Below are 27,396 nucleotides of genomic sequence, written 5' to 3'. Positions count from 1 at the left end.
TCTTATAAATAAAATTAAAAGTTCATCCAATACTTTAATCCCAACTCGGGGCTTGCATAGATGAAACATAATTAGAAGATTTGATTAATTAAATAATTAATTAATTAAATTGATTAACTGATAAACATATTAAAAATATTTTTTATCTTGTAAATAATATAAAAATTCATGGAGAGAGATGTTGAAGATAAATGAAAATTTGAAAATAAAGATAGATGAAAAATAAAAAATAGTGTTATAGTGGGAGTGGAGGCAGAGATGGGACTTTCAATGGGTGATCAGGTATAGGTTCGGTCCAGGTAGAACTAGAATTGAACCAGACCTGATAGGGTCTATAATTTTAAACCCAAAACCGAACCATTTGGTTCTTAGGACAACCGGATTTGACCTGATGGGCTTGATTATAATAAATCTATTGAAAACATTCTATATAATATTAATTTATTTAATATATTATACATTTAATAGATATATATTAAATTATACATATATGTATTAAATATACATTATATATTTAGTGTATATATATACTGGCCCCGATCATATGAGAATTGGACCATTATATCAGGAACCAAAACAGACCCAATTAGTTCGGGTACATAGGGTCCGTCGAGTCCAACCTGACCCATTGACAGCCAAAGAGAGAGAGAATGGTCAATAAATGAAAAGTAAAGAGAGTAATAACAATTTTGTGGTAATATTGTAATTAAGTAAAAAAATCAAGGTTATACACACAACAAAAAAGAGATTAATCATTACTTTTTGATAGATCTTTCATAATTATATGAAATTAAAAACGAGGCAATACTTGCTTTTCGATGGCACTCTTGTAATTAGTAAAAAATCAATGTGACAAATAATGACACTCTTATAATTATATGAAAACTTAATGCCATATGAAGAACTAAAAAAGAACTAATGATTGTTTTCAATGGCACTTTTGTAATTAATAAAAAACTTAAAGTTGACAAATAAAGACTCTTGTAATTAGTTATTGCTCATGACCATCCATACGCACTACCAATACTAAAATAACAAAATATTTCACATGAGCTCTTACAATTCTCACATGCTGCCATTTCATTTGAAGCAAAGTGAGTGCTTTGTCCATACCCATTTTGCTTTTAGTATATATACTAGTAGTGGAGCCCCTACTTCATAGAGACAAACACCTAAAAATATGAAATCACTACTATAATTGGGTTATGATTTTAGATAACGGTGTGGCAGAATTATATATTCATAGGGGTCCATTTACTAGTTTTTATTATTTGTATTTTTAAATAAAAGAAAAATAAATTGTTTTCATAAAAAATTTTAAAATACACCCTCCCACACACACACACATACTCTCTCTCTCTCTCTCTCTCTCTCTCTCTCCCTAACATTGGGCCCCATCAGGTACCACAAACCCCCTCTCCCCCAATTACGACACTAGGTCCCACAAAGCCTCTCTATCTCTCTCTCTCCATGGGCCCCACCTAGTCCCGCACAACTCCTCTCCCTCCAATTATGACATTGGATGGCACACAACCCATCTCCCCCCTTTCTCTCTCACTCATGTCATTGAATTCCTTATAACCCCCTAGTTTCGCTCTCCACTCATCTATATTAGGAATGATCATTTATGATCCGGTCTGGCCTGGCCTACCTTGCTTGGCTCATAAACTTTCAAGCTTGGACGACCATATTCCTGTTACGTCTGGACTGACCTAAACTTGCATCAAGCTCACACATGATTTTATAAAATTAAAAATATTGTAAGGAAGATTGCTAATATAACATTAAAATTATAAAAAATAATGAAAAATATAGAAATTAAGTTATTAATAATATTAAAAAGAAGGGAGATTTCCTTATCAGTACCCCATACTTTAGGGGTTTTCTCAAGTCAGTCCCTAAACTTCAAAACGTGTCTCTATAGTACATGAACTTCCAAAAACTATCTAATAGGTCATTGTCATTAACAATCCGTTAGTTAATTTTGGAAATGTCAAAACTACCCTTTATAGAAGACATTGTTCATTGTCTTCTACCTTGAGACTGAAGACACTAATTGTCTTCTGTCCTCAAGAAACCTAGTGGCTTCCATTCAAAAGTTTTCACCATTTGTGAATCTCCTCTTGTTTGTATTCCAAACATCATTCTTGGGAGCATGCTGAGGATTTCCAATCACATATGGAGGTGGATGAACAAGATTTTTCAAGAGTGGAAGCCTAGATGGGGCATAATCGTCATCGCTAGCTCAAGAGCCCTAGAACCAAGAACAATAAGATTAACAACCCCTGTGTGCACACAATAAACAAGCATATCCACTTGCAAATGTCAAAGTTCGATTTAAAACAATTATATTAGACTTTGTGAAAGTCAATGTATCATACATTTGAGCAAAATCCAAAATTTTGCTTCAAGTCCAAGCATATAAGTCTAAGATATCATTGTATAAAAAAAATCTTAAAAAGAAATATATTACTTCTTGAAAACATACATAACAACAAGAACGGATCCGATTTGATAACAAAAGCCTTATCAAAAAATAACTTTCAATTTATAAGAGTATATTTAGTTTAGACTTAATGAAACCGCCTCATTAGTTGAAAGAGGGATATTTGTTGGGTTTTCGTTGTAAGAATGTTGGAAAAAGAATAATAAAAAGAAAGACAATGATTTTTTTATTTGAGTTAGAAGAAGACAAAACATCTTTTTACAAAAGAACATTATATAATGTTGTGAGCATCAATCAATAAATTCTCTTTTGGTTCTCAATTATATCTTAATAGTATTTATATTTTTATTTATAATTTACTTGTTAATTATCAAAGATAAAATTATAGTATATCACAAAGGTAAACGATTAAACCCACATAATTTCTAATATCCTTAAGGGGATATTCATAGCTTATGCTAGGTTTAATATTTTTTTTCAAAAACCGACATAACTCATAAAATTGTAGGGTTAGTTTGAAATATATAGATATTTAACTTACTAAAAGTAAAACTTTCAAAATCTAGTAAAAGCATGGGGTACATCCAATATTTTTAAAAAGCCATTAGTCATTATAATAAAATAATCAATTTAATAAAAAAGTTCAAACAAAATTTGGCTTTAGTATATAAGCAATCTAAAGTCTTTAATAAATGCAATAGAGAAAAATTGGGGGGGGGGGGGGGAGAAGAGAATGAAAACAAGAAAAATACTTATGAAAAGTTATAAATGAGAATGGTTAAAAATAAATATTTCTATATGGATCTTTTTTTTTAAGTTTTTATGACTTTAATTTTGGTTGCACACACTAACAAATTCCTAACTCTGGCATTGTTAGTGAGATTATTGGTATTACTTAAGAGATCTTATTACTCTTAATGTGATTGCTTTTAATTGTTGTCAAAGATATTTTTATACCATATTATTCTTGTTGATAATGAAAGATATTTGGACTTTTACCACAAAGTTTTAATTTATAGATTGCACATGTGAGGATAGGTGCATGCGAGAAATGGTAGTACAAAAGAGGATAATTGTGCCCATTTTTCATGTGTGAGACAGGACAATTGTGCCCAATTTCATTTCTTTTACCCAGGTTCACCTTCCGACTGTCACGTCTTAACCGTTTCCGACTGTTACCCAGGTGCACCCAATTTCATTTCTCTCAATCTTTCTCTCATAGCCTATTCCCTCTATCACGTCTTAACCGTTTCCAACTGTCCTCACTTTTCAAGCTTGCTCTCTCTCTCAATCTTTCTCTTACATCTCAACATAGATTATTTGGTTTTCAATCCCCTACATTTGATTTATTTCTGTTCTCTCTCTTAATATCTCTACATTGATTTTTTTTTTTATTTCAGAAGTCTTGTTGTTTCTGGTCAAGAAAAATGGGTGTGCAATCGGTGGTTATTGTTTGACTATGGTTGGTTGTTTTTCTCTAATTTTGGCAATTGTTATAGAGTTGTTTCTGCACTTGAATTGTAGTTGCCTGACTCCATTTTAATACAATCATTTTTGTTGTCTCTCCCATCTAGTATGCTACTGTACTTTTTGTTTTTCTCACATGTTTCCTTAGTACCAGATATCAAGTAAGGGTAATGTGGTTTCTCCTGTGAGCAGCGAATGTTTAAAACAATCAATGGTTTTGTTTGTTTTTTGATTATTTCTTCTGAATGAATTGCTACATAGAATGGATTATCTGCAATGGTGGTTATCTGACGGATGTCTAATTCAACTCATATCATTATGTTTCTAGTGTTTTTCCTTGGTTTTTCGCTTAGTTTCTATTAGATAAATTTTTAGTTGTACTTGCTTATGAATGCTTTGTCTTGTGACATGTTACATGGCTTGATTGCTTCTTCATTTTTTGTGCTTCACATTTAATTTTTTCCAACCATTTTTTGAATCTTTTGATAGTCACCGGGTTGTTTTTTTGTTGTTGATTTCATACTTTGTAGGCCGTTGACTTTTTTCTTGTTTTGTAGAGTACATGTTCATTAATGTTACTTTGTTTCTTTTCTTTTCTTTCTTTTTTGTAGTTAGTTATGATTGTGGTTCTCAATAGTTTCCTTTGGTTCTAATTTTTTGGTGTTTATGTGCTTGCTTTTTTCCCCTTCTATTCTCTATCCTATCAACAACTTCACCGTCTATTTTGTTTGCTGTCATTAAGGTTATTTCCTAGGCTTTTCACTAACTAGTTAATGTTTTCTCTTTTTCATTGTATATCATTGTCTAGGGCTTTCTTCCTTGACTGTGGTTGTATTATTTGGTGATTGATGCTTCCGTTCTATTGGAAAGCCTATTTTGAAAAGAAAAGCAAAAGCAACTAACCCTTCTTTGTAAGTGGTGTCTTTGTTTGTTTGTTATCTAGGTGTCACAATGAAGTGGGAGAAGATAGAGATGAACATCATTCTTCTTCACTGTAGTTGAACACTTGGGGCTGACCATAAGTAACTCCTCACCACTTTTTCCAATCTTCCTTACATACATATCATGATTCAATGGATTAGGATGGATTAGGATTCCCTCTTTTGATGGTTCTAATTTGCCATGTTGATGGGTACCCAGTTGACGATTTGGTATTGGAACTGCCAAATCAACCAAATGTTTATATTAACAAGTTTATTGTGTATGTGTTTAGAAAAATAAGAAAGCTGAGAGAATGTTGTTTTACTAGTTAAAGTAGAGAAGAAACCAGAGAAGAAGCCGCTAACTTTTTGTCATTATTCTTATTTTTTAATATTTTCCTTTTAAATTTTCTATGGTTGACAGCTCCACCATGTATATTAAGTTAGGGATCTTAATTTTTAAACAACAGTTCAGTGACTTCGGTCTACTAATTCTTTTATATGGTGATGAGATGGATGCTCTCATGACGGGTTTTCAGAATGAAATATTTTCTTGGTTAATGTGTCTTCTATGTAAATGTTTTCAACATTCCATATTCTTTTCTTCCTAAGTGACATTTGCAATTTAATTCCTTAATATTTGCTTGCTTTGTTTTGGATATTTTATTTTTTATAAATCCTCTTTTTTGTTAAATTCAAAATTTGTTATCGTATCCTCCCCTGTTGATATTTCAAACCCCTTATTTTTTAGTAGCTTCAAAGGTACTGAGAATTTTTTATCATCATTATCAATCATTGTCCTAAGTGGGTATTTGCAATTTATCTGTCAAGTGTAAGGTTATAGTTTGTAATCCTTCTATAGCAAAGCACATATAAAGGGAGAACTCTAGGACTTATTAAAAGGTGTTTCTAGTTGTTTGTGCTTAGTTGAACAAGCAACTTGCTTGGACTATCTTTCATATGTTAAGATGGATTTATAATTATTAAGCTTACTTGCATTAACCAGGGAGAAACCACTTTATTGGAACTAGTTTATTTATATATTTTAAACTATTTGATAACGAGCATTCAACTAAGACTATCTTGTTGTATATTGGAAAACAAATTTGACAAATTATTCAACTTTGTGCAAAGGTTCCACCTTCAATCAATGAATGCTCTTTCAAATAAGGTAATTCTTCCCTTCCATTTGCTTGCTTTACAATTGTTATTCTATAAATATGAAATAGAGTATTCAAATGTGGACATAAATTTACATGCGGAGAATGGTCATTCCCATGTTGATTATTTGTTATTTGATACTTCACTTGACATGTTTGTGTTTGCTTTCTATTGGAGCAATTATGATCTTTGTATGGAGGGGTTCTCTCCTTGTGATTCATGTGTGATTAGTATTGACCATAATGTGCCTTTTTATTATATCTTAAATTAGATATCTTTGAGGGAGGCTATTAAATAGTTTAGACATTGGTTGGCTATTTTTGCCATTTAAAACCCTGTTGTTATTTCTTAGAATGTTTTGGAAGTACTCTATTACTTCATGGGCCACCTAGGTGTATAGCCACTTTTGTTAATTTTCTCATTTAGAAGGAATTTGTGGATGAATATCCATTTACAAGATCTTTTTGTTGCTTCATATTTGTTATCAAGAAAATTAAAGCATCATTCACTAGAAATATGGTGACAAATAATGTTTATGGGGTAGAAGTCTAGCTTCAATATATCTTATGTGTTTTTTAGGAGCAATGATGCTTCAATATATATGCATTTAGGGGTGCAAAATGATTGGATCATGATCTGATCCAATCCGAAGTCCAATCCTATATTCTCAGATTTGGATATTCCCATTTTGGGTCTTCGAATCCGATCAGAATTCGGATCACCACCCCTATTCGATCCGATATATATGTTATTTATTTATTTATATAAATATAACACACACATATATTATTTATTTATAAATATTATTTTTATAAAATTGTTATATTATTTATTTTTTATAAAAAACATATATATATATATATATGAAGAAAATAGTTGAAAAGATACTTGTATTTTTTGTTTTTATTTATTTAAATTTTTATATTTTATTTTAATTTTAATAATTTATTATTTAAAAAAAAATCAAATCGGATTGGACCAAATCCAAATATACTACATCTTCATCGGATTTGAATTCAAATCCATGTTTACGAGATCCAATCAGATCTTTGAATTGGACCAGATCTGCAATTAATAGTGTTGGATCAGATTCAGATATACCCTAATTCAAATCCCATCCAATCCGTTGGCATTCCTATAGCATTGATGCTATAGTCTTTTATTCTTATGTTTAGTTCATGTCCTATTAGCAAAGTTGTAGTTTTTGACATTTATTGGGATTTCAGTCATAATGGGTTATTTCATTTGGAAAGTAAAAAATTATTTGATATTTTAGTTTGAAGGTTCTAACTTCAAGCTACATTGAAATTGTTTGAATGATTTGTAACTAGGGTTATGCAACTCAAGCTTGCTTGGGTTTTCTTAGGATTTATCCCATTTGAGCCAAAATCTTGCACTAATTAATCCTGTTTCACTTAGAATACAAACAAAACTCTCATCCTGACTCTGATTTGGTTTAGGTTTGCATTTTTTATCTCTTATTTAAAAATGTGTATATTTGGCTTAGGCTGGTATAAGTTTTGCAGGCCCTCAAAATTAACCTAACCCATGAATAAAATGGATCTCTTATAAGTTTTTCTTTTAAATCTACCAAGGTTTTACAGATCCATCTTCATTGCCCCAGTCCAATGTTCAGATAATACAAGGCTAACTTGCAAAGCCACCATGGATGATGGAAGTGGTATAGAGACCTAAGACTAGGAAAGAATAACTTCTTAGTGATTTCCTCTTTCGATTTCATCTCTTATAGATCAAACCAACAAAAAAGGTAGCTTACAAAGATACATTAGCTGCTCGAATCCAATAGGCGGTATACAAATCAACTTCTTAGTAGTTCCCTGATCTAATCTCGTCTTTTATCTCTTATTATAGATCTTATGGATTTTTTAAATGGGCTATTGTAGATACGACTTTAATTTTTGTGTAGAATGATAGATATATTTATTTTATAAGTTCATTCTTAGTTCAATGTTACCTCTATAGATGAGCAATTTTTCAAATGTCAAAAAACTTGGGGGTACTATTGGTACTGGTAGATGAAAGCCTCGGTGAAATGCAAGGGATTCTTGGTGGAACCCCTGGCCCAGCCACTAGACAAAAAAAAGTAAAAAGACGTCAAATTTTCAAAAAGTGCACGCCTGGGGTGCGGAGCAAGCCGCACAAGGTGCACGCCTAGGTGCAGCAGGCATGCACCTTTTGAAATGGCTGCGCCTAGGATCTGGGCGAGGCACCTACCCAGAAATGCGCCTCGCCTAGGCGTGCCTTTTAAATCACTGGAAAGCACTAATATTAGGAATGTGATTACCTGAAACTCATTTTAGCTCAAGTTGGTCATGTTGTCAAATTCGACAAGAACGATCTCACCCTAGAACGGACACACTTCCCAAGAGTGTGATTGTAGACGCTTCTCAAAAACTGGAATTGGAGGTCCCGATCAAAGCCGGGGCTTGCAAAATTATCTATGAAAACTTACACAACCTCCGTCTGGCCTGTGGCGTTGTGGGTCACAAGACGAGTCAATGTACTACTACTGCCCAAAAAGAGAAGGCCAAAGGATGAGGCGATTCAAAATTCTGAGAAGGGAACCAATCTTGAGGATGACGATCTGATCAATGAGGAAGAGATGGACAAACAGTGGGAGATCCAAGAGGATCAAAGCAACCCACAAATGTCTAAGGATGGAAGCATGCCCAGAGCTCCATTGCAGAATAAAAGGAGCATGTAAGGAGAAACCGGTAATGCCGACAATTGGACAAAGAGCAGTAAAGTGAACAATGGTGTGAATTTTGACTTGGAAGAAAAACTTTCCCTGATTTCCACATAAAACTGAAAAGAGAACATGGAATTCTTGGCCAATAAGAACCAAAATCCCATTGACCAACTTTCCCCTCTTAAAATCCAAAACAAAAAACACCCTCTAAAAGCAAAAGGAAATAAACTTATAGCACAGGAATGTCAAGGTGACCCCCTGTCCTCATACCTATTCGGTATCTGTAATGAGGCCTTAAACAGGAATGTCACAACCCTGGCTCAAGGAAGCAAGTCTCTGGTGCGAGTCAAAACTTATAGAACAGGACCAAATATCCCAATACTTCAATTTTCAAATGATTGCTTATTATTTGCAAGAGCAAATCCGGACTCCTGCCATGAAATCAAAGGAATTCAGGAGGACCATGCTAGAGCCTCAGGTCTAAGACCAAATTTTCAAAAATCTTCCATTTATTTCTTAAAAAATGTGCACCCAAGATTGTAATGGAGGCTGGCAAGAGCAGCGGGGATCCCAAGGGTAAATAAAGAAAAATATCTAGGGGCTCCCTTAATTAATCAAAGAGTAACGTTTAATGATCTGGTCAATAAAATAAAGTCCAAATTGGAGGGGTGGAAAGCTAAAACTCTCTATTGGATGTAAAATCACCCTTCCTAAAGGCCTCACCAAAGAAATGGACAAATTGAAACGGCAATTCCTGTGGAGAAAGAAACAAAACCACAAAAACATTAGCAAAATGGGATTTAGTTTGTGCTGAGAAAAGAAACGGAGGACTTGGGGTTAGAAAAATGAAGCAAATTAAACCAAGCCAACCTCATGAAACTAGCTTGGAAGATTCTCTTTGATCATGATAACCTCTAGGTCCAAGTGAGAAATAATAAATACCTGAAAAAACAATAGCTTCCTGAATCATCAACCCCCAAAATCTAGATCATGGGCATGGAAGCAATTAATAAGGGAAAAAATCATGGAGAATAGGAAATGGAGCCTGAGCCTCTTACAAATTCTGGGTCAATAATTGGATTAATGGTGGTCCCCTAATAGACCAAGTACCAGCGGACTATAACTCCCTTATAAACCAATATAGCACTGTTGAGTTTATAGACCCCTTATCTAGAAACTGGGATAGGAGAAAAACTTGAAAGGACACTTCCAAGAGAACTCATCCCCAAAATTCTAGCTACCCCCATTCCTATGACAGACAAAGAGAATGAGGTGGTTTGCAGCCCGAGCACAAGTGGATGTTTTTCAATTAGCTCAGCCTATAATTTAATAAGGAATGATCCATCCTAAAGCCCTCATATGGTCAGTTTGGTAAGGGGATGTCAAAAGCTATGGTGCATGGAAAAGATTAAAACGTTTCCTTGGCTTCTTCTAAATAAGTTGCCTACAAAGCAAAATCTTGTAGATTGGGGATTAAACATAGACTTAAGTTGCCCCTTTTATGGTTAAATTGAGGATCGAGACCATTGTAGGTACATAGTGGTCACTAAGACCATCAAAGTATAGAGAGTGTCAAACCAACACTACACGGGTGCCTGAGATGAATCCATAAATTATCGCACGTTTGCGATGAGTTCATAACTCACCGCAAATCTACAATGAACTCATACTAGAAACAGGACGCGATGAACTTCGGCTAGCATAAATCCGTGATAAACCTTAGATATACATAAACCTGCAATAAAACGTAGACGCATGCAAATCTACAATGAATCACAATAGATCGAGAATAAATGCCGATCACACGTGTCTTTAAAATTACGAGTGTTAGTTTAATAAAAGCGTGCCCGTCGAACTACGACGTCACCCATGCCACATCACTATAAAAGAGCCACAAAAGAAGTAGCGTACGTAGAGAATCCTTAAGGGCATTAAACATAGACTTAAGTTGTCCCTTTTGTGATCAAATTGAGGATTGAGATCATATTGTTCTAAACTGTCAAGTAGCAATCCAAACCTGGGGTTTCGAGGACCAAAGGTTTATAAACTACTTGTCAACCAGTAATAGTAATTTGGAGGATTGGTGGGAAAATCTTCATCTAGAAAGTTAAATGATTGGAGAACTTCCTGGGGAAACAGTGGCTACCACACTCCGGTTGCTCTGGAAAAACAGGAACAACATGATCTTCAACAAATCCAGCACCTCTCCTCAAGTTTTAGCTAGGAAAGCCAGAGAGCATGCCATTGAGCACCTAACGGCAAATGTGATGTCAGGGGCAGTCAACCCAGACCTCAATAAAACCCTAAATTGGGTTAAATGGACCACTCCAAACCACAACTCTATCAAGATCAACTTTGATGCTCTAGTGAAGGAGGGTGGTGAGTGCACTTTTGGCAGCATTGCAAGGAATCACAAAGGTGAAATCATAAAAACCAAGTTGGGAACAATAGGTACTACAACAATATCAGTTGCTGAAATGTGGGCAGCACGTAAAGACCACAAGTTGGCCATGCAGATCAACAGGTCGTTCGTTTTTATAGAAGGTGACTCTCTCCTCATTGTAAAGTGCCTTAAAAGAGAACTGAGAGCACCGTGGAACTGTCTTGCGCTAGTTAAGGATTGTCACTCCATAGCAGGTAGAAGTCTAGCAACGTTTACGTACAACCACACCTACAGATAAGGTAACATTGTAGTAGATTGGCTTGCATGTAAGAGGCAGGACGTTCAAGAGGGTTTGACTACTTCACTCCCGTGGGGCCTAGCTTACCTTCTTTTTCTCGACGAGGCAGGAAGTATTCTCCCACATTGGAGTTAAGCTCTCTTTTGTATCAAAAAAATGGGGAAAGTAGTAAATTTTAAGAATGTCATTATGAGTGGAGATTCCCAATTAATAATAAGTTGCCTACTCCAGGTCCATTGGGTGGTTTACAATGAACAACAGGATGATGGGGCGGTGAACAACGATGAATGGTGTTGAATGATGGGAAAAGGGGTTTCCAAATGGGTGCAAAGGGTGAGTCGCATGGATTCCAACTGTACGTACATAGTGCTCGCTCAGTCCTTCAAAGTCCAAAAGACACTGAATCGGTACCATATGGATGCCTGCGATCAGTCTTTAGCTTACCAGCCACCTGTGATGAACTTGTAGTGTATCTCACGACTACAATAAACACATACATAGCTCATCTCACGATCGCAATGGATTTATGCTCGACACGAGCCAAAAATAGGATCTGGTTAAACCAGCGATGAATTTTACACACATTCGGTTCCACGATGAACCCTTGACACACGCGACTCTATGATAAATCTCAATCACGCACAGTCCTGTGATGAACTCCAGAGGAGCGTTGTCTCGCAATAAACCCCAAACCGTTACAAAGCCGTTGTTCGTTGAGGAACCGGATTAAGCATTGACTGCACGTGTAATTTTAAGTCGTACGCATGATGAGGCGCCACATAGGTTTAATAAAAAGCCACCCGCTAAGCAATGACATCATTAGTGCCACGTCGGTTAAGTAAGGTGCAAAAGGCAATAGCACACATGGGTTATGAGGATCCTTGGGTGAAAGGAAAGTCAACCCTTGAAAGATCTCATAAAACACATGGTGAAACCCTAGCAATGATCCTTAATGACCGATAGCGAATCCAATTATTCCCTTTTCTAGTAGACAATGAACACTTTTGGCTCCTTCCTTTTAGGACCTCAGGATCCTTCCGTATAAATAAGGATCCCCCTCATAACGAAAGTCATTCATTCGGCCCTTGGTTAACCCAACCATTGGATTCCCTATTGAGTCATCTCGTCACTCCCCTTACCCTAGGCTCTAGGTTGATTTTCCGCTCCCAGTCTTCCTTTGTCCTTCAAGGAGACCATTCCCACATAGCCTGACCACCCCCTACTTACACCAACAGTTTCATAACGGTTGGGATCAAGGAGACCAGCATTACATGAACACCTGAGATGGTTTAACTCAACAGACGGCAATGTCCAACCTAATAAGAGGTTTAGAGGAGGTCCCAACAAAAACAAAAAAAGAAAAGTGTTCCAATTCCCCCCTGGAGTAGAGGGAAAACCGGGCCAGATGGGGAAAGAAATTTAGAGAGGGATGGATGGGGAATGGCAAATAGCTCTCATTCCTTCAAGGACATGGCTGGAATACAAGCCTAGCCTCGTGAAGAGTTTTTTTTTTATTTTTTTGATAGGTAAGAAACGAAAATTTCATTAAAATAAAAGAAAAAATTACATGATGTTGGTGACAAGGCATCACCTGGTTACAACAATGGTAAAAGATTACCCCTTGGCCTCACGACGGAGATTGCAAGGTAGTTAGAGGTGAGTCGGCAATCTATCTATTATCGGAGAAAGCTACAAACAAGGAGCGCAAACAATATTTGAAGAGGCATTTGGTCAATAAATTTGAAGGGGATCCACCTTTGCTGGTGTTATGATTCGGCCTGCCTTGGAGTTCTGTTTGTCTGAGATCAGTCATGTAGAGAGAGGTAGAAAGGTGGAAGAGAGAGAGAGAGAGAGAGAGAGAGAGAGAGAGAAAAGAAGAAGATCTGGTTCGAACAGGAAGTCAAAGAACATAACTCCCATTCGGCCAGACATGTGCTTTTATTATTAAAATTAATGGAAAAGACATATGTGCCCTTATTTAAGGAGCACTGGTTATAACACAATATTATGGATCAGCAACCTTAGTCTAAGTATAAAGACAGAAATACCCCTATGCTAACACTCCCCCTCAATCTGGTGAGTATATATCATATACTCCCAGCTTGTTACATATGTAGTCCACTCTTCCCCGACTCAAGCCTCTTGTAAATAAGTCTGCCCATTGGTTTCCTGTATTAACATATGCAGTGTCTAGCTCTCCATTCAGCACATTCTCCCTCACAAAGTGACAGTCAACCTCAATGTGCTTGGCTCTTTCATGAAACACCAAATTATAAAAAATATGAACTACAGCTTGATTATCACAATAGAGCTTCATTGGAGTACTGATGTTGTACCCTACTTCCTGTAGAAGGTTCCTTATCCACACTAATTCACAAGCAGTATGCGCCATAGCCCTATATTCTACTTCTGCACTACTTCTTACCACGACTGTCTGCTTCTTACTTTTCCATGTCACCAAGTTACCTCCCAGAAAAGTGCAATAGCCTATGGTAGACCGCCTATCAGACATAGAACAAGCCCAGTCAGCATCAAAATACCCTTCTATTTCAAGTTTTCCGCCACTTTTGTATATCAAACCGTGACCTGGAGCCCCTTTTAAATACCTCACAATTCTCAGAACTGCATTCCAATGAGAAATCAGAGGTTTCTGCATGAACTGACTCACCACACTAACCACAAATGAGATGTCTGGCCTAGTAATGGTTAGGTAGTTCAGTTTACCTACAAGTTGTCGGTATCTGCCAGGGTCTTCAAACACTTCACCCATATCATTGCTTAGCCTAGTATTTGTGTCCATAGGTGTTTCAGTTGGTTTAGCACCCAACAAGCCTGTTTCTTCCAGCAAATCAAGCACATATTTCCTCTGGCACAGATTAATACCATACTTGGATCTTGCTACCTCTATCCCCAATAAATATTTCAGTTTACCAAGATCTTTTGTCTGAAAATGATCCTGTAGATAAGTCTTCAGCCTGTCAATACCCATGTTATCATTCCCGGTAATAACAATATCATCTATATATACTACCAACAGTTTTTTTCCTCCAGGAGAGTCATGATTGAATACAGAATGATCAACTTGGCATTGTTTCATACCAAACTTCTTTACTACCTCACTGAACCTACCAAACCATGCTCGAGGAGACTGTTTAAGCCCATATATAGCCTTCCTTAGTCTACACACCTTACCATCCTCCCCCTAAGCAACAAACCCTAGAGGTTGCTCCATGTAGACCTCCTCGAGTAAGTCACCAGGCAAAAAGGCATTTTTTATATCAAGCTGATATAGTGGCCAATCATACATAGCTGCAAGAGAGATCACAACACGAACTGATCCCATCTTAGCAACTGATGAGGTCTCTGTGTAGTCAATACTAGAGGTTTGGGAGTACCCTTTTACAACCAATCGCGCTTTCGAGCGTCCAACACTACCATCAGGCAGATACTTAACTATATAAACCCATTTACAATCAACAGCTTGCTTCCCAGGAGGAAGAACGATGAGGTCCCGAGTATGATTATGATGAACTGTTGAAAGTTCTTCCATTGCATGGCACCACCCTGGAGAGGCAAGGGTTTCCTAGACATCCTTAGGGACAACAACTGATGATAACAAGGTGACTAACTGGCGATGGGAGGTGGAAAGGTGAGTAAGTGAAACATAACTAGAAATAGGATGAAGGGTGCAAGTGCGTTTACCTTTCCGCAAGGCAATGGGGAGATCAAGCTCAAATGCTGGGTTCGGGTCTGGAGCCGGATCTGTCAACGGAGATGTAGCCGGAGGAATAGTAACTGGTACGTGTGGGCGATGTGTATACACGTGACAGATAGGTGGGCGTTCAACAAATGGTGGCACCGGAGGCAAGGACTTGGTCACGGCTGGAACAAGGGGAAGAGGGTCGACAACGGGAAGTGGAAGAGGAGGTGATGAGGAGGAAGAGGCATCATCGGACCCCAAAAAGAAAGGAGTAAACTCAAAGAAGGTGACATCAACACACACAAAGGACCGTCGAGAACTAAGATGGTAGCACTTATACCCTTTCTGGGTCCGAGAATAGCCAAGGAAGATGCACTTGAGAGAACGGGCATCGAACTTGTCGTTCCCAAGATCCAGATTATGGACGAAGCAGAAACACCCAAATACCCTAGGCGTAAGAGGGAACGGAGACAAGGCGGGAAACAAGATCGTAAACGGAGAATGACCATCAAGGATGAACGTGGGCATCCGATTAATCAGAAAACAAGAGGTAAGCACCGCATCACTCCAAAAGGGTTTGAGAACATTCATGTGATGCATGAGGGATCGTGTTGTTTCTAAGAGATGGCAATTCTTTCTCTCAGCCACCCCGTTTTGTTGTGGGGTGTAGGTACATGAGGTCTGATGTATAATGCCGTGTTGGTCCAGGTATTCTTGAAATGATTAGGATAAATATTCACGGCCATTATCAGAACGGAAAACTTTAATGTGAATACCAAATTGATTACGAATCTCAACATAATTTCTGAAAAATGGTAAACAATTCACTTCTTTCTTTCATTAGATAAAGTCACGTCATCCTTGAAAAATCGTCTACAAAAATGCAAAATATCTATATCCATTATATGACATCACTTTATAAGGACCCCTAACATCGGAGTGAATCAAAGAAAAATGACTCGACACACGGTTATCAACCCTAGAACTAAAGGAAACACGATGGTGTTTCCCAAACTAACGCGACTCACAATCCAAAACAGAAAGTTGACTCAAAGACGGAACTAGAGACTTCAAGACTTTTAGCGACGGATGACCAAATCGGTAGTGCCACTGGAGAGGAGAAAGGGATGACTGGAGAGTTGTTGAAGTTCTTCCACCACCGTCAAGATAATACGGTCCACCAGCTTCATGCCCTCCACCGATCTTCATCCCTATCTTGAGATCCTGAAAAACACACAGAGGGATAAAAAGTAATGGAGCAGTTAAGCGATTTGGTCAGCTTACTAACAGACATAAGATTAAAAGGCAATTTAGGAACATACAAAACTGAGGAGAGGAATACAAGGTTTAGGTCAACATTGCCAACACCACAAATTGAGGATGTGGAACCATTAGCAAAGGTGACAGATTGTGATGTTGAGCAATGAGATAGGGAAGAAAACACACCTGGAGTTCCAATCATGTGATCAGAGGCTCCAGAGTCAATAATCCAGGGATTGGGTGTGGATGCCAAACAAGCCATACCTGAGTGAGCGAAAGTCACTGTGTTCTGCTATGATTGGATAAACCTCTCATATTCATCACGGGGAACACTCACCATTTCCTTCACGGGACCATCTATGGATGTAGGAGTAATCTAATCAGATGAACGATTCTCCTGCCTAAAGCTGAAACTGGTGTCACTAGTCACGGCATGATTGGCCCAGGTTGAGGGTGGACCATATAGATCATAACAATAATTAATGGTATGTCCATCCATACCACAATGAGTGCACCTCCTCGGGCCTAAGCCACATCCTCTACCACGAACTCCCCCTGAACCTCTACCCCCAATACGACCACCACCACGATTATAAGTAGGCCCACCATTGCCACTTCGGCCATACACTGGACCACTACTACCACCACGGCCAAACAGAGCTCCTCGAGCTCCACCTCTAGCACCACAGCCTCTCGACACAGCAAAGGCAGATCTATCTGAGATATTAGAGTTCTTAGTAGATCCGATACAAGTCCTCTGGAATCGAGCAAATACCTCTTCTAAAGAGGAAAGAGTTGATCATCCTAGTATTTGAGCCCGTACTGATTCATATTCAAATTTCAGTCCCACCAAAAATCTAGTCACATCAAGTTGTTCTCTCTGTTGTTGTTGAATCTTGACATCAGAAGTGAGAGGGTGATAGACATTCAACTCATTACGTATGTTTCTCATACTGGCATAATACTCCTCAAGACTTTGATTGCCCTGTTGCAGATTAAAGTACTCATGATACAGCTGATACACTCTGGTTGTATTGTCCTGACCCGAATACAATTTCTTCGCATGGTTCCACACATCTTTGGCAGTGTCAAAAAACATGAAGTTTACACTAATCCTGAGTTCCATACTATTCCATAACCATGTGATGATCTGAGCATCCTCTTACTCCCAGTCTTCATACTCGTGAGAGTCAGTGGAGGGTTTCTCCTCTCTTACATGTTTTACCTTCTTTACCTTCAGAAAGACTTCGACGGATTTAGCCCAAGGCACATAATTCTCTTCATTTAGTTTAATGGAGCTCATCTGAAGATTCATGTAGTCTGTAGACACCAATCATTAGGTTTACAATCATTGTTATCTCCCATTTTGTTACCACCGATTCTGCACACTTGCTGAATTCTATTACCACTGAATTCTGCACACTGCACACGGCTAGATCACACTCATCACACTGATTTCAGCACTTGTTGTTGCTGAAAAGTGTACTCTTTACACCACAAACCCTACTCCTACGGCTACCTGAAATCTCACCACTATATGATCACAACTTTTCCTTCGAAATACACAAAAACAGCATTAACCCTAGCACACTACTGTCTGAAACCCCAGCATATGATCCAAAACATACTTCATATTTGATCCACAACAGAAATCATGCACAAAAATCTCCTACCTTATCATTGAAGGAACAACCACACGAACAGAAAATCAGTTCACACAAGACAGCCACTGCACCACACAGATCGGCCCTCTTCTCTTCATCGATTAGGGGAGGGCGATCTTAGAAACCACAGCAACCGACCACACAAGACACGACTGGAGGCATAGAAACCTCCAAGGGGAGAGGGCGATCACTCCTTTTCAACCCTTTCCCTTATCTCCAATTGAATGCAGGAAAATCAAGAGAAAACCTAGATAGGGTGCGCAAAGAATAGAAATCTAGGCAGATTCGAGTGGCTCTGATACCATGTTATGATTCGGCCTGCCTTGGAGTTCTGTTTGTCTGAGATCAGTCACGTAGTGAGAGGTAGAAAGGTGGAAGAGAGAGAGAGAGAGAGAGAGAGAGAGAGAGAGAGAAAGAGAGAGAAAAGAAGAAGATCTGGTTCGAACTGAAAGTCAAAGAACATAACTCCCATTCGGCCAAACATGTGCTTTTATTATTAAAATTAATGGAAAAGACATATGTGCCCCTATTTAAGTAAGGAGCACTGGTTCTAACACAATATTACAGATCAGCAACCTTAATCTAAGTATAAAGATAGAAATACCCCTACGCTAACAGTTGGCATCTGTGTTAGGTCCTATTTTGAAACAAAAATGGGATTTGCTTCTATGTCCCGAAGTTCAAAAGTTACCTCAAGGAATGTTCTTGGTCTTATTACTGTCAGTTAAAGAAGCCAATCGTGTACTACAGTTTTGGTTGAAGGGGTTCATGATCGATGGTTTTAAGTTTTAGATCGGGAAGTGGCATCGAAGGGTTGCAATAGTGGAGGATAACTAGAAGGTTTCTTGGTGTTGGATAACGGTTTTTGGTCTTCCAATGCATCTCTGGAGCCGCAAGATCATTGAGATAGTGGGGGAACTGTGTGGTGGGTTCATTAGAGTGGACAACCCTTGACCCTTGGCTAAGGAGAGCTACAAATGGGTGCATTTGAAAGTAGAAGTGGAAACATTCAATGCCAACAACCATCAAATTATCTAGAGGCATTTTCTACATGGTTGCTATTTGGTTGAAATTTCTTCCCGAGATCCTATTAGTTTCAGAAAACTTGGGGAAGAAGAAGGCTATTACAAAGTAGGAGAGAACCTCATTCCTTGGAGTAACTAGTGGGGGAAGAGAGGGTCAATGGCGATAGGATTGAGAGTCCCATTTGAGATGTCACACAAGGAGTATAATAGGCAGACACCGGAGATCCAAACACACCACCAATTAACAATGCCATAGGAATCTCAAATGGAGGTCCTGGAAGCAAAGAGACAACTGCCTACTTAGGCAGGCCCTTTTCCTTTTCCAACCAACCTCGAAACCCAACATTGATTTTAGGAAATTCACAAAGTGTGCGAGGCATTCAAGGAGGTCATGGGGACTAATTCAAACTTTGAACCGAAAATTTTGTATCAAGAAGCTCTCAAGGACCTAATTAGAGAAGTGATGGTCGAAGCCTCATTTTTTATACCTAACTAACCTAAACCAACGGCTCATTCCCCCGTAATCCAAACCTTTAACCTTGCCCACTTAAACCCAATTGTTGACCCTAGTAACACTCTAGCCCAAGCCCATATATCTCTCAAGTTCTACCAAACTCCCAAGCTCCACCTTCTACAAGACCCCCTTCTTTGTCAATCCAACCACATTTCCCCTCCAAGCCAAACCAGCACCCTTAATACGCTCAGGGCCATCTTTCCATGGCCCAAAGGTATTTTCTGGAAGAAGAGGTGAGTCTCGTTATCATGAAGATCATCAAAGATTGCCTCGAAGGTCCAATGGTGGCAACTCTATCTCATCGTCGGTGTCAAGCCTACCCCAGTTCCAATTGATGTTTCCAAGCACCATAAAGGCAACACATAAGCTCTCGTGTCCTTGCCAACACAAGGACAAACGGGAAGAAGAGGAGATACTGTCAATTTCCCCACTTGTTGTGGTAGGGGGAGTGAATGTAGAGTTAGAAGCTCTTGGTAGGGAGAACAAACAAACGTCAGGGCCATGTTCAAGTTTTTAAAGAAATGTTGGTCCCACCAAATGTGTCTTAGCAGTTTTCTCTGAGTTCACTCCTCTACTGAGGTGGCCGATGTGGTGAAAGCTACTTTTTTAACCATCATTCCGAAGAAGAAAGGGGTCGGAGCATTTTAAAGACTATAGGTCAATCAGTTTAGGGAGCAGTGTTTACAAACTACTATCAAAGGTCCTTGTCAATAGTCTAAGGTGTCTTGGGTCCAATTATCTCTCCCTCACATGGTCTTTTCGTGGACGGAAGGAAAATGAATGAATTGACTATTGAATCAAAGTAGGTGTTCCAGCTTCCAAGGGTGGTTTGCAAGTAGGATTTAAGGCAGATGACCTTGTTCATCGGGACTTTGTTGAGTATATTCTAAGAAGATTGGGTTTTGGCTTGAAGTGGAGGGAGAGGATCACAAGTTGTATCATAGTTGTCAAGGCGTCACCTAGGCGCTTGCCTAGGCGTCACCTACGCGACTGGGCACCCTTGGCTGGGTGCCTCGCCCAAATGTCTTGACTTTTAGCAACTAGGCACCCTTCTAGGCGACTAGGCAACAAAAATGACAAGGCAGAAGCCTTTTATAATATCATTTATATTGTTGTACCTTATAAATGTATGCGTTAATACAATTTATTATATGCTATATATACCAATTATACTTTTTTCTATTCTCTCTCCCTAATTAAATAAAACAGAAACTTCATCCTTATTTTTTTTTTTTCTATTTTGCTTTCCATCTTGAATATTTATAATATAAAGTTAATAATCTTCTTTGGCTGCTAATTAATATGAACTTGCTCTATTAAATACTTATTATAGTAGTATTACTTTTGAAAATAATGAAATTAATACATGTAAAAGATTTTTATCTTTTAGATGTGATGATCTACCACATTTTTAGAGGAAATTTAATGTTCATAATAAAGAGAATTGCTATTTTTTCAATTAACCTACATGCTGAATGGTATAAAAAACTAGGAAGCTAGCCAAAAGTCAGTTTTTTATATTATAAAACTTTTATCACCTAGGCGACTAGGCAACAAGGCGGCCCAGTGTCACCCAGAATCACCTAGACACCTTGAAAACTATGAGATGTATGGCTGCAGCAAAATTTTCAATTGTGGTTAATGGCAAGCTCAAAGGCTAAGCAAGCACATTGACCGTGCAGTCTCTGGGGATTATATGGAAGGTTTCACAGTTTCTAAGAATAGTAATCCAATCACTCTCATCCAATTTGCTGAAGATTCTTTAATCTTCTCAAGGCCCATCTGTCGGGATTTGCTTTTCCTTTACGTGCCTCCTCATTTGTTTTGCAACTGCCTCTGGTATGAAAATTAATCTGCAAAAAGCCATCTTTCATCCCTGTAGGGGAGGTTCCCCGTCTTGATGAACTGGCTGCTATTTTGGGTTGTGGAGTAAGCCGTCATCCTTCGAAATTTGATGGTCTTCCCCTTGGAGCACACTGTAAAGCCAAGGACATTTGCAACCCAGTAATTGAAAGGATCAATTTCAAGCTACCCAGCTGGAAGAAAGTTTACTTGTCAAAAGGAGGAAGAGTCGCTCTTATCAGAAGTGTCCTTTGAAACCTGCCCACCTATTTTATGTCTTTGTTCAAGGCTCCTGGCTCAGTGATTAGAACTATTGAAAAATTGAGGAGAGACTTCCTTTGGGATGGGTTTGAAGAGAAAGAGAGTTTTCACTTCGTGGCTTGGTCTGAGGTCTGTAAATCCAAATAGCAAGGAGGCATAGGCATTAAGCCTTTCAAACAAATGAATATAGTTTTGCTAACCAAGTGGCTGTGGAGGCCTACAATGGAGTGGGACCTGCTTTGGAAATCTGTAATCCAGAACAAATATGGGCAAGCTTCCTTTGGCTGGGAATCAGGTGCAACACCTGAAACTTTTGGAATGAGTGTGAAAGGGTATTTTGCAGAACAGGAATCTTTTTTCCAGCTGCATTTCTTTCAAGCCTGGTTTTGGTGAAAGAATTGTTTTCTGGAAAGACGCGGTGTGGTGCCAACCCTCTCAGCATGGATTTTCCTTTAATCTTTGCCTTGACTCTCAACAAGGAGGCACAGGTCTGTGAATGTCTTGACTTTTCAACCAGCTTGTTTGGATGCCGAGGCTTAGAAGAGAGGCAAATGATTGGGAAGTGGAAGCTCTCATGGGTTTGCTGCAAGCTACGGAAAAAGTTCAGTTTCAACCCCTGGGTATTGACAGGATTTGGTGGACCAAAGAAGCTTCTGGTAGTTTTACAGTGAAGTCAATGCTGAATTCCTTGCTTTTCACAGATGACCCTTTCCCCCCTTGGGTTTGGTTTTGGAAGACAGCCATTCCTTTGAAGGTTCAGTTCTTTATTTGGGTTGCCATCAAGGGTAAAACTCCCACTATAGATGTGTATAAGAGAGAAGGGATGGTCCTTGTTGATCGATGTTAATTATGTCGGGAGGCCAAGGAATCTGCCAATCGTCTGCTCATCCTTTGCAGCTACTCTCACAAGGTTTGGGCTCATGTGTTTGGTATGAACTAGATCACCCCCTCGGACCTTGCCTTCCTCTTGCCTCAGTGGCGTGGTCAGGCTTTTTCAAAGAGGGGTAAGGTTCTCTGAAAAGTCTCCCCTTTGGTGGTTTGCTGGTGCTTATGGAAAGAGGAACAACTGCTTATTTGAAGACAAGGCCAGTCCTCCGGAGAAAGTGTGTGCTGCTACTGAGAAAACTTTGGTGAAATGGATCTCCATTAACAATCTATTTAGGGGTTCCCATTTTAAGCATTTTGCTGATCACTGGAATGCTATCGTATGGGATGATGATTTCTCGTTGTAATCCATAACCTGTTGGATTTATCTGTATCTGGCTGCTGAGGAAATCTCTGCCTCAATAGCCTTATCTTTTTCTAATCTTTTCGTAATATTCACCATTTCTCAAAAAAAAAATATATAGGCAAGTAATGAGGGAAAATAGAAAACTAATACGAGCATTGCAACAAATATTTCAATGCACCATAAGGGAAGCAAATGACTTGGCGGATACGTTAGCCAAACAAGGGGTAAACAGGGCACAACTATATTGGGGAAAAACAAATGAAGAAGCCAGGAGCTAGTTTATTATATATTACTAAAATTTATATTGGGGTTAGGCAGCTAGGAGTTCCCTATACATGTTGAAATCAATATATTGCATCCCAGATAAGTTCATGTCTATTAGCCTAATTTTGCTAAAATGTCAGCCATTCTATTTGCTGATCTGTTGACCCATTTAAATGACATATCCTGTCCACCCATCAACCACAGAATCTTCTTGATAACTTGCCTAAATTGCCACATTGCCTGGCTCTTATTGTCAATGAAGCCAACTGATAGTCCCCTTCCATTATCAACTTTCTGATGTCCATTAATTGTCTTAGCTTCACTATTGTAATACAGCCAACAGTTCTGCTCTTAAAGAGATCACATCTCTAATAGACCCCGAGAAAAGCACCTTCACTCCACCATAACCATCCCTAAACACCATTCCCACTCCTGAAGAACCTAGATTACCAATGCTAACCCCTCTTTTTATATGCTATGTTGTTTCATATTTAATATGGTCAGATTTAAAAAAAAAAGAAAAAAAAAAGAAATAAGAACTATGTATACCTCAATTAGATAGTGTTACATCTGGAACTTACATCTCTTGCGGTTGTGGCCAGCCTCCTTGCATAGACTGCAATGAAGTGGCCTCTTCTCTTTGTTTTGAGGCTCCATATTTTTTTCTTTGTTTCGAGGCTCCATATGTTTCTTTGGACAACCATGCAAATGGCGAAGACATGGAGGAGGAGAAGGAGGACGAAGAAGACCAAGTCCAGAACTTGAAGCATCATCATCAATCCCATTCATGGAGGTACCATCAGGTATTTCATTTGTCCATACTGCATGCATGCACTCTGAGTAAATGGCTTGTTGTGTCTCTTTTAGGTAGCACTTTTCCACATATGAATAAATGTCAGCTTGAATACTTTTAAGTGCCGCACATGCATGTATACATGGGAGACCAACCATATCCCACTCCCTACAAGAGCAAGTCCTTTGGTGTATGTCCACACAATAATTGATAGGAATCCCAAACACTTCAAATCTAAGGGCTGATGAACAACGGAAATGTAATCCTTCACTTTTGCTAATATTCCTTTTCAACCTTTCTTCAATTGTACCACCCACAGGAAATTTCCAGGCAGCACAATTAGTTTGCCTTCCAAACATAATATCTGTTATATTTTTACGGATTAGGTTAATCAACTCTATTATTGACAGCTCTTGTGCTTCTGGAATCCATGCACCATAAGAATCAGCAATATTCACACTGAACTGATCATAACGCTTGCCAGGGAATAGTGAATTAGCCCAGTGAATAGGTTCATTTTTCAGAACCCAGCCATATGCCTCCTCTGAAATAGACCTCATTTTCCCCAAAGCATTGTCAAAATCTACCCTAGTCTTTGCATATGCAGTTTTATCCAATAACATCTTTAGCACATCCTGCACTGAAGGGGACAAATGTAAGCATTTCAACATCATCTTGAAACCTTCGGTCAAGTGGCGGTAACAATGTGCATGAGGCACTGATCCATATATCTCCTTAACTGCCTTAACAATGTCTTCCTTCCTGTCAGACACAAAAACGATATCTCTATTGTCATCAAGAGCCACCTTTACATTTCTAAAAAACCATCTCCAATTTTCCAAGGATCCTGACTCAACCACAGCAAAAGCAACATGAAACATCCGATTGTCAGCATCCACAGCTGTCACAGAAAGTAATGTATGAAGATATTTTCCATTCAAGGATTTCTCCTCCACAAAAAGAATAGGACGGCAACCAACACGGAACCCATGAATAGAAGCATAGTAAGCAATAAATAGCTGATGGAATGTTGAGTCACTTTTTGACGTGTACACAGCAACAGTGCCAGGGTTAGACTCAACCAGTCTTTGACAAATCCAAGGTACAAGCTTGAAGGAGTTCTTGAGTGATAAATTTACAGCCTCCCTTACAGTTGCCTTGCCCCACAAGGCCCGATGATAAGCTATGTCAACATTGTAGTCACGCTTTATTTCCTCAATTATTTCCCGTGGCATATAAGCAGGGTTATTTCGAACTTTTTCCTGTATAATATTAGAAACCCATGTCTTTGATATTCGGTACTTCACAGTGTCCTCATAATTAGTTGGGTGGGTATGTTTGTCTTCATATTTGCGTACCCTAAATTTGTTGGAGTTTCCTACTGCAGTAGCATAGATTTTCCATTTGCAGCCATCAGCATCACATTGTGCAGTTATGCGCTCACGGTCATTCCTGATAAACTTATACCCAAAACGGCAAGCTATTGAGAAATTGGCAAGTGCATTTCGGAACTCATTGCTACTGTCAAACATCTGTCCTACCCCTTTTATGGCATTCTCCCATAATGCAGACAGCAAAGGAGCTTTGTCATTTGACCTGTTTGTTGCTTCCTCAAGGTTAGAATCTTCAACTACAGATCGTACCAAAACATCTCCAGAGCACCTGGATCATAGTAATTTGAGTTACTTATCAATGATAATAAGAACATTATCTGCCATAAAAGAAAATTGTCATCACTGTGCAAATTACCTTGTAGTTTCCTGGGATTCTACACATTTCTCTCCTTTAACGACATACACATCCGCAATTCCTTGGTTAAAACCTAGCAAATTTGCAAAATCAGACTGATCCGACAAAGCAAGAAGGCGGCTCTTGTCAAATGGAGTGGAATATTTCAAGGTTACTCTGTTTGGATCAATTTCAAATTTGCTGCACAGCTCGCGTATAAAATCACTGTATTTGGTATTGCTGTCAACTCTCACTCCTTTTGTAATGCCGCCTTTGTAAGAAACAGATCCATCTGGATATGTTACTAACTCACCACCACTCATGCAATAGCATAAGATTACCTTCTCCGAGTTAGACACCATTCCTAAATATTAGTTCTACACAAATCAGAGATAAAACTGATTCTATTTTGTAGAACAGTTGAGAAATGTTTTCGTGGTCCAATTAAAGCAGTGCACTCCAGTACTACGGTAAATGTAACACTTGATATGGTAAGCAATGTCCTAAAACATCAAAGAACAGACAATAGTTACCAAATCATACATCTTTCTATGTAATAAATCACCCGAACCACTAGGACACTGAAGAAAATAAAATATTAACTAAATCCACCAGATATTGTATGTAATAAAGCAATCAAAACCCTATAAAGTTGAATAACAGAGAATCATAATACACCCCCACCAATTTTTTAAATAATAGAACAACCAAAACCCTAAGAAATTGAATAACATAGAATCGTAACACAACCCCACCTGATTATTGCCTGCAACAAAGCAATCGAAACAACAAAAAAAAAAAAAAACATTGAAGGTAGAGCACATTAACCCAAGCAACTTGCTTGTTGTACGTAAAAAAAGCAACAAAAGCCCTAGAGCACTGAGTCCAACCCAGCCAGCCAAACAGACTGAAGAAAATTTAACTTGGCATGTTTAGGAACCCACATTCAGTGATGAACTAACCTGGAAGGGGCTCTTCTATGGCTGATTTGGAACAGAGGATGAGAGGACTCCCAGTGTTCATCAACGTAGAAGAAGGATTTTTCCGTGGACATCGATGGTTCTGCAGTTGATCGAAATGCCAAGAGGGAACCAGTACATCCCGTGGGAACATCTCCCGATGATAATATCAGAAAGGGTGATGTCATCACGGGAGATGCTCCCAATACACGGCGGGGGATGTGCTGAGATGTGCTGTGAAACGTCACTGTGGGGCAATCTTATGGGGCTGATTTGAACTCGAAAATTGCCTCCGGATCTCCTACCCGCATAAACACTATCCATCCCTACCCACAAACACCTACCTCCGTGGATTAGGAATATTTCCCCGTGCATAATAATATTATAGAATGAAATGTTGGAGCTATGCATTGGTCGGTCCATGTATTCTTAGCCGGATTCTTTCGTATTGTCTGATTTCACTTCAAATATTATTTATTTAAATAAAATATTTAAAATAAATAATGAGATCACATCTTACCCATTTATAAAAAGAGAAAGGGATTCGCGTCTATCGTGTAATATATATATATATATCTGCATCTTTACCATTTATAAAAATAAGGATGGTCAAATTGTTCCATCAAAAAGATTGATTTTTTACCCTTTATCATGTTTTTTATTTTAAATCTTAGTTTTCACTTTCCATTTTTATCCTTTGTTATATTTTTATTTTTTCAATTTTATTTAATTAATAGTTAACACTTGTAATTGGATAATCTCTCTATCTC

The 27,396-nt window shown here is 38.4% G+C and overlaps 1 protein-coding gene across 9 annotated transcripts in view; it reads right to left on the bottom strand.

Moving 5' to 3' along the window:
* LOC148862141 (uncharacterized) overlaps positions 1 to 26,836 on the bottom strand; it is a 28,242-nt gene extending 1,406 nt beyond the window's left edge. Inside the window, exons 1-5 of one of the 9 annotated variants that reach the window (XR_016094949.1) lie at positions 26,630 to 26,835; positions 25,689 to 26,170; positions 23,696 to 25,601; positions 9,575 to 9,646; positions 9,134 to 9,458 (exon numbers count right to left, since the gene is read on the bottom strand). Coding sequence is in view for 8 of the 9 variants with exons in the window: in XM_088941414.1 (XP_088797540.1) it covers positions 9,576 to 9,646; positions 23,728 to 25,601; positions 25,689 to 26,029 (2,286 nt within the window). In the remaining variant the exon portion in view is untranslated. Of the gene's footprint in view, positions 1 to 1,810; positions 2,255 to 9,133; positions 9,459 to 9,574; positions 9,647 to 15,887; positions 16,310 to 23,669; positions 25,602 to 25,688; positions 26,171 to 26,629 lie in introns of those variants that run through there. The other 8 variants (XM_088941414.1, XM_088941420.1, XM_088941418.1 and 5 more) reach the window with 8 other exon arrangements.
* Between the last annotated feature and the right edge of the window lie 560 nt (positions 26,837 to 27,396).

This window comes from Nelumbo lutea, chromosome 4 (assembly GCF_056320005.1).
Source record: "Nelumbo lutea isolate HS-2025 chromosome 4, American lotus-T2T, whole genome shotgun sequence".
NCBI lineage: Eukaryota > Viridiplantae > Streptophyta > Magnoliopsida > Proteales > Nelumbonaceae > Nelumbo > Nelumbo lutea.
Note: the sequence above shows the minus strand (reverse complement) of the source record. Positions and strands in the feature narration are given on the sequence as shown.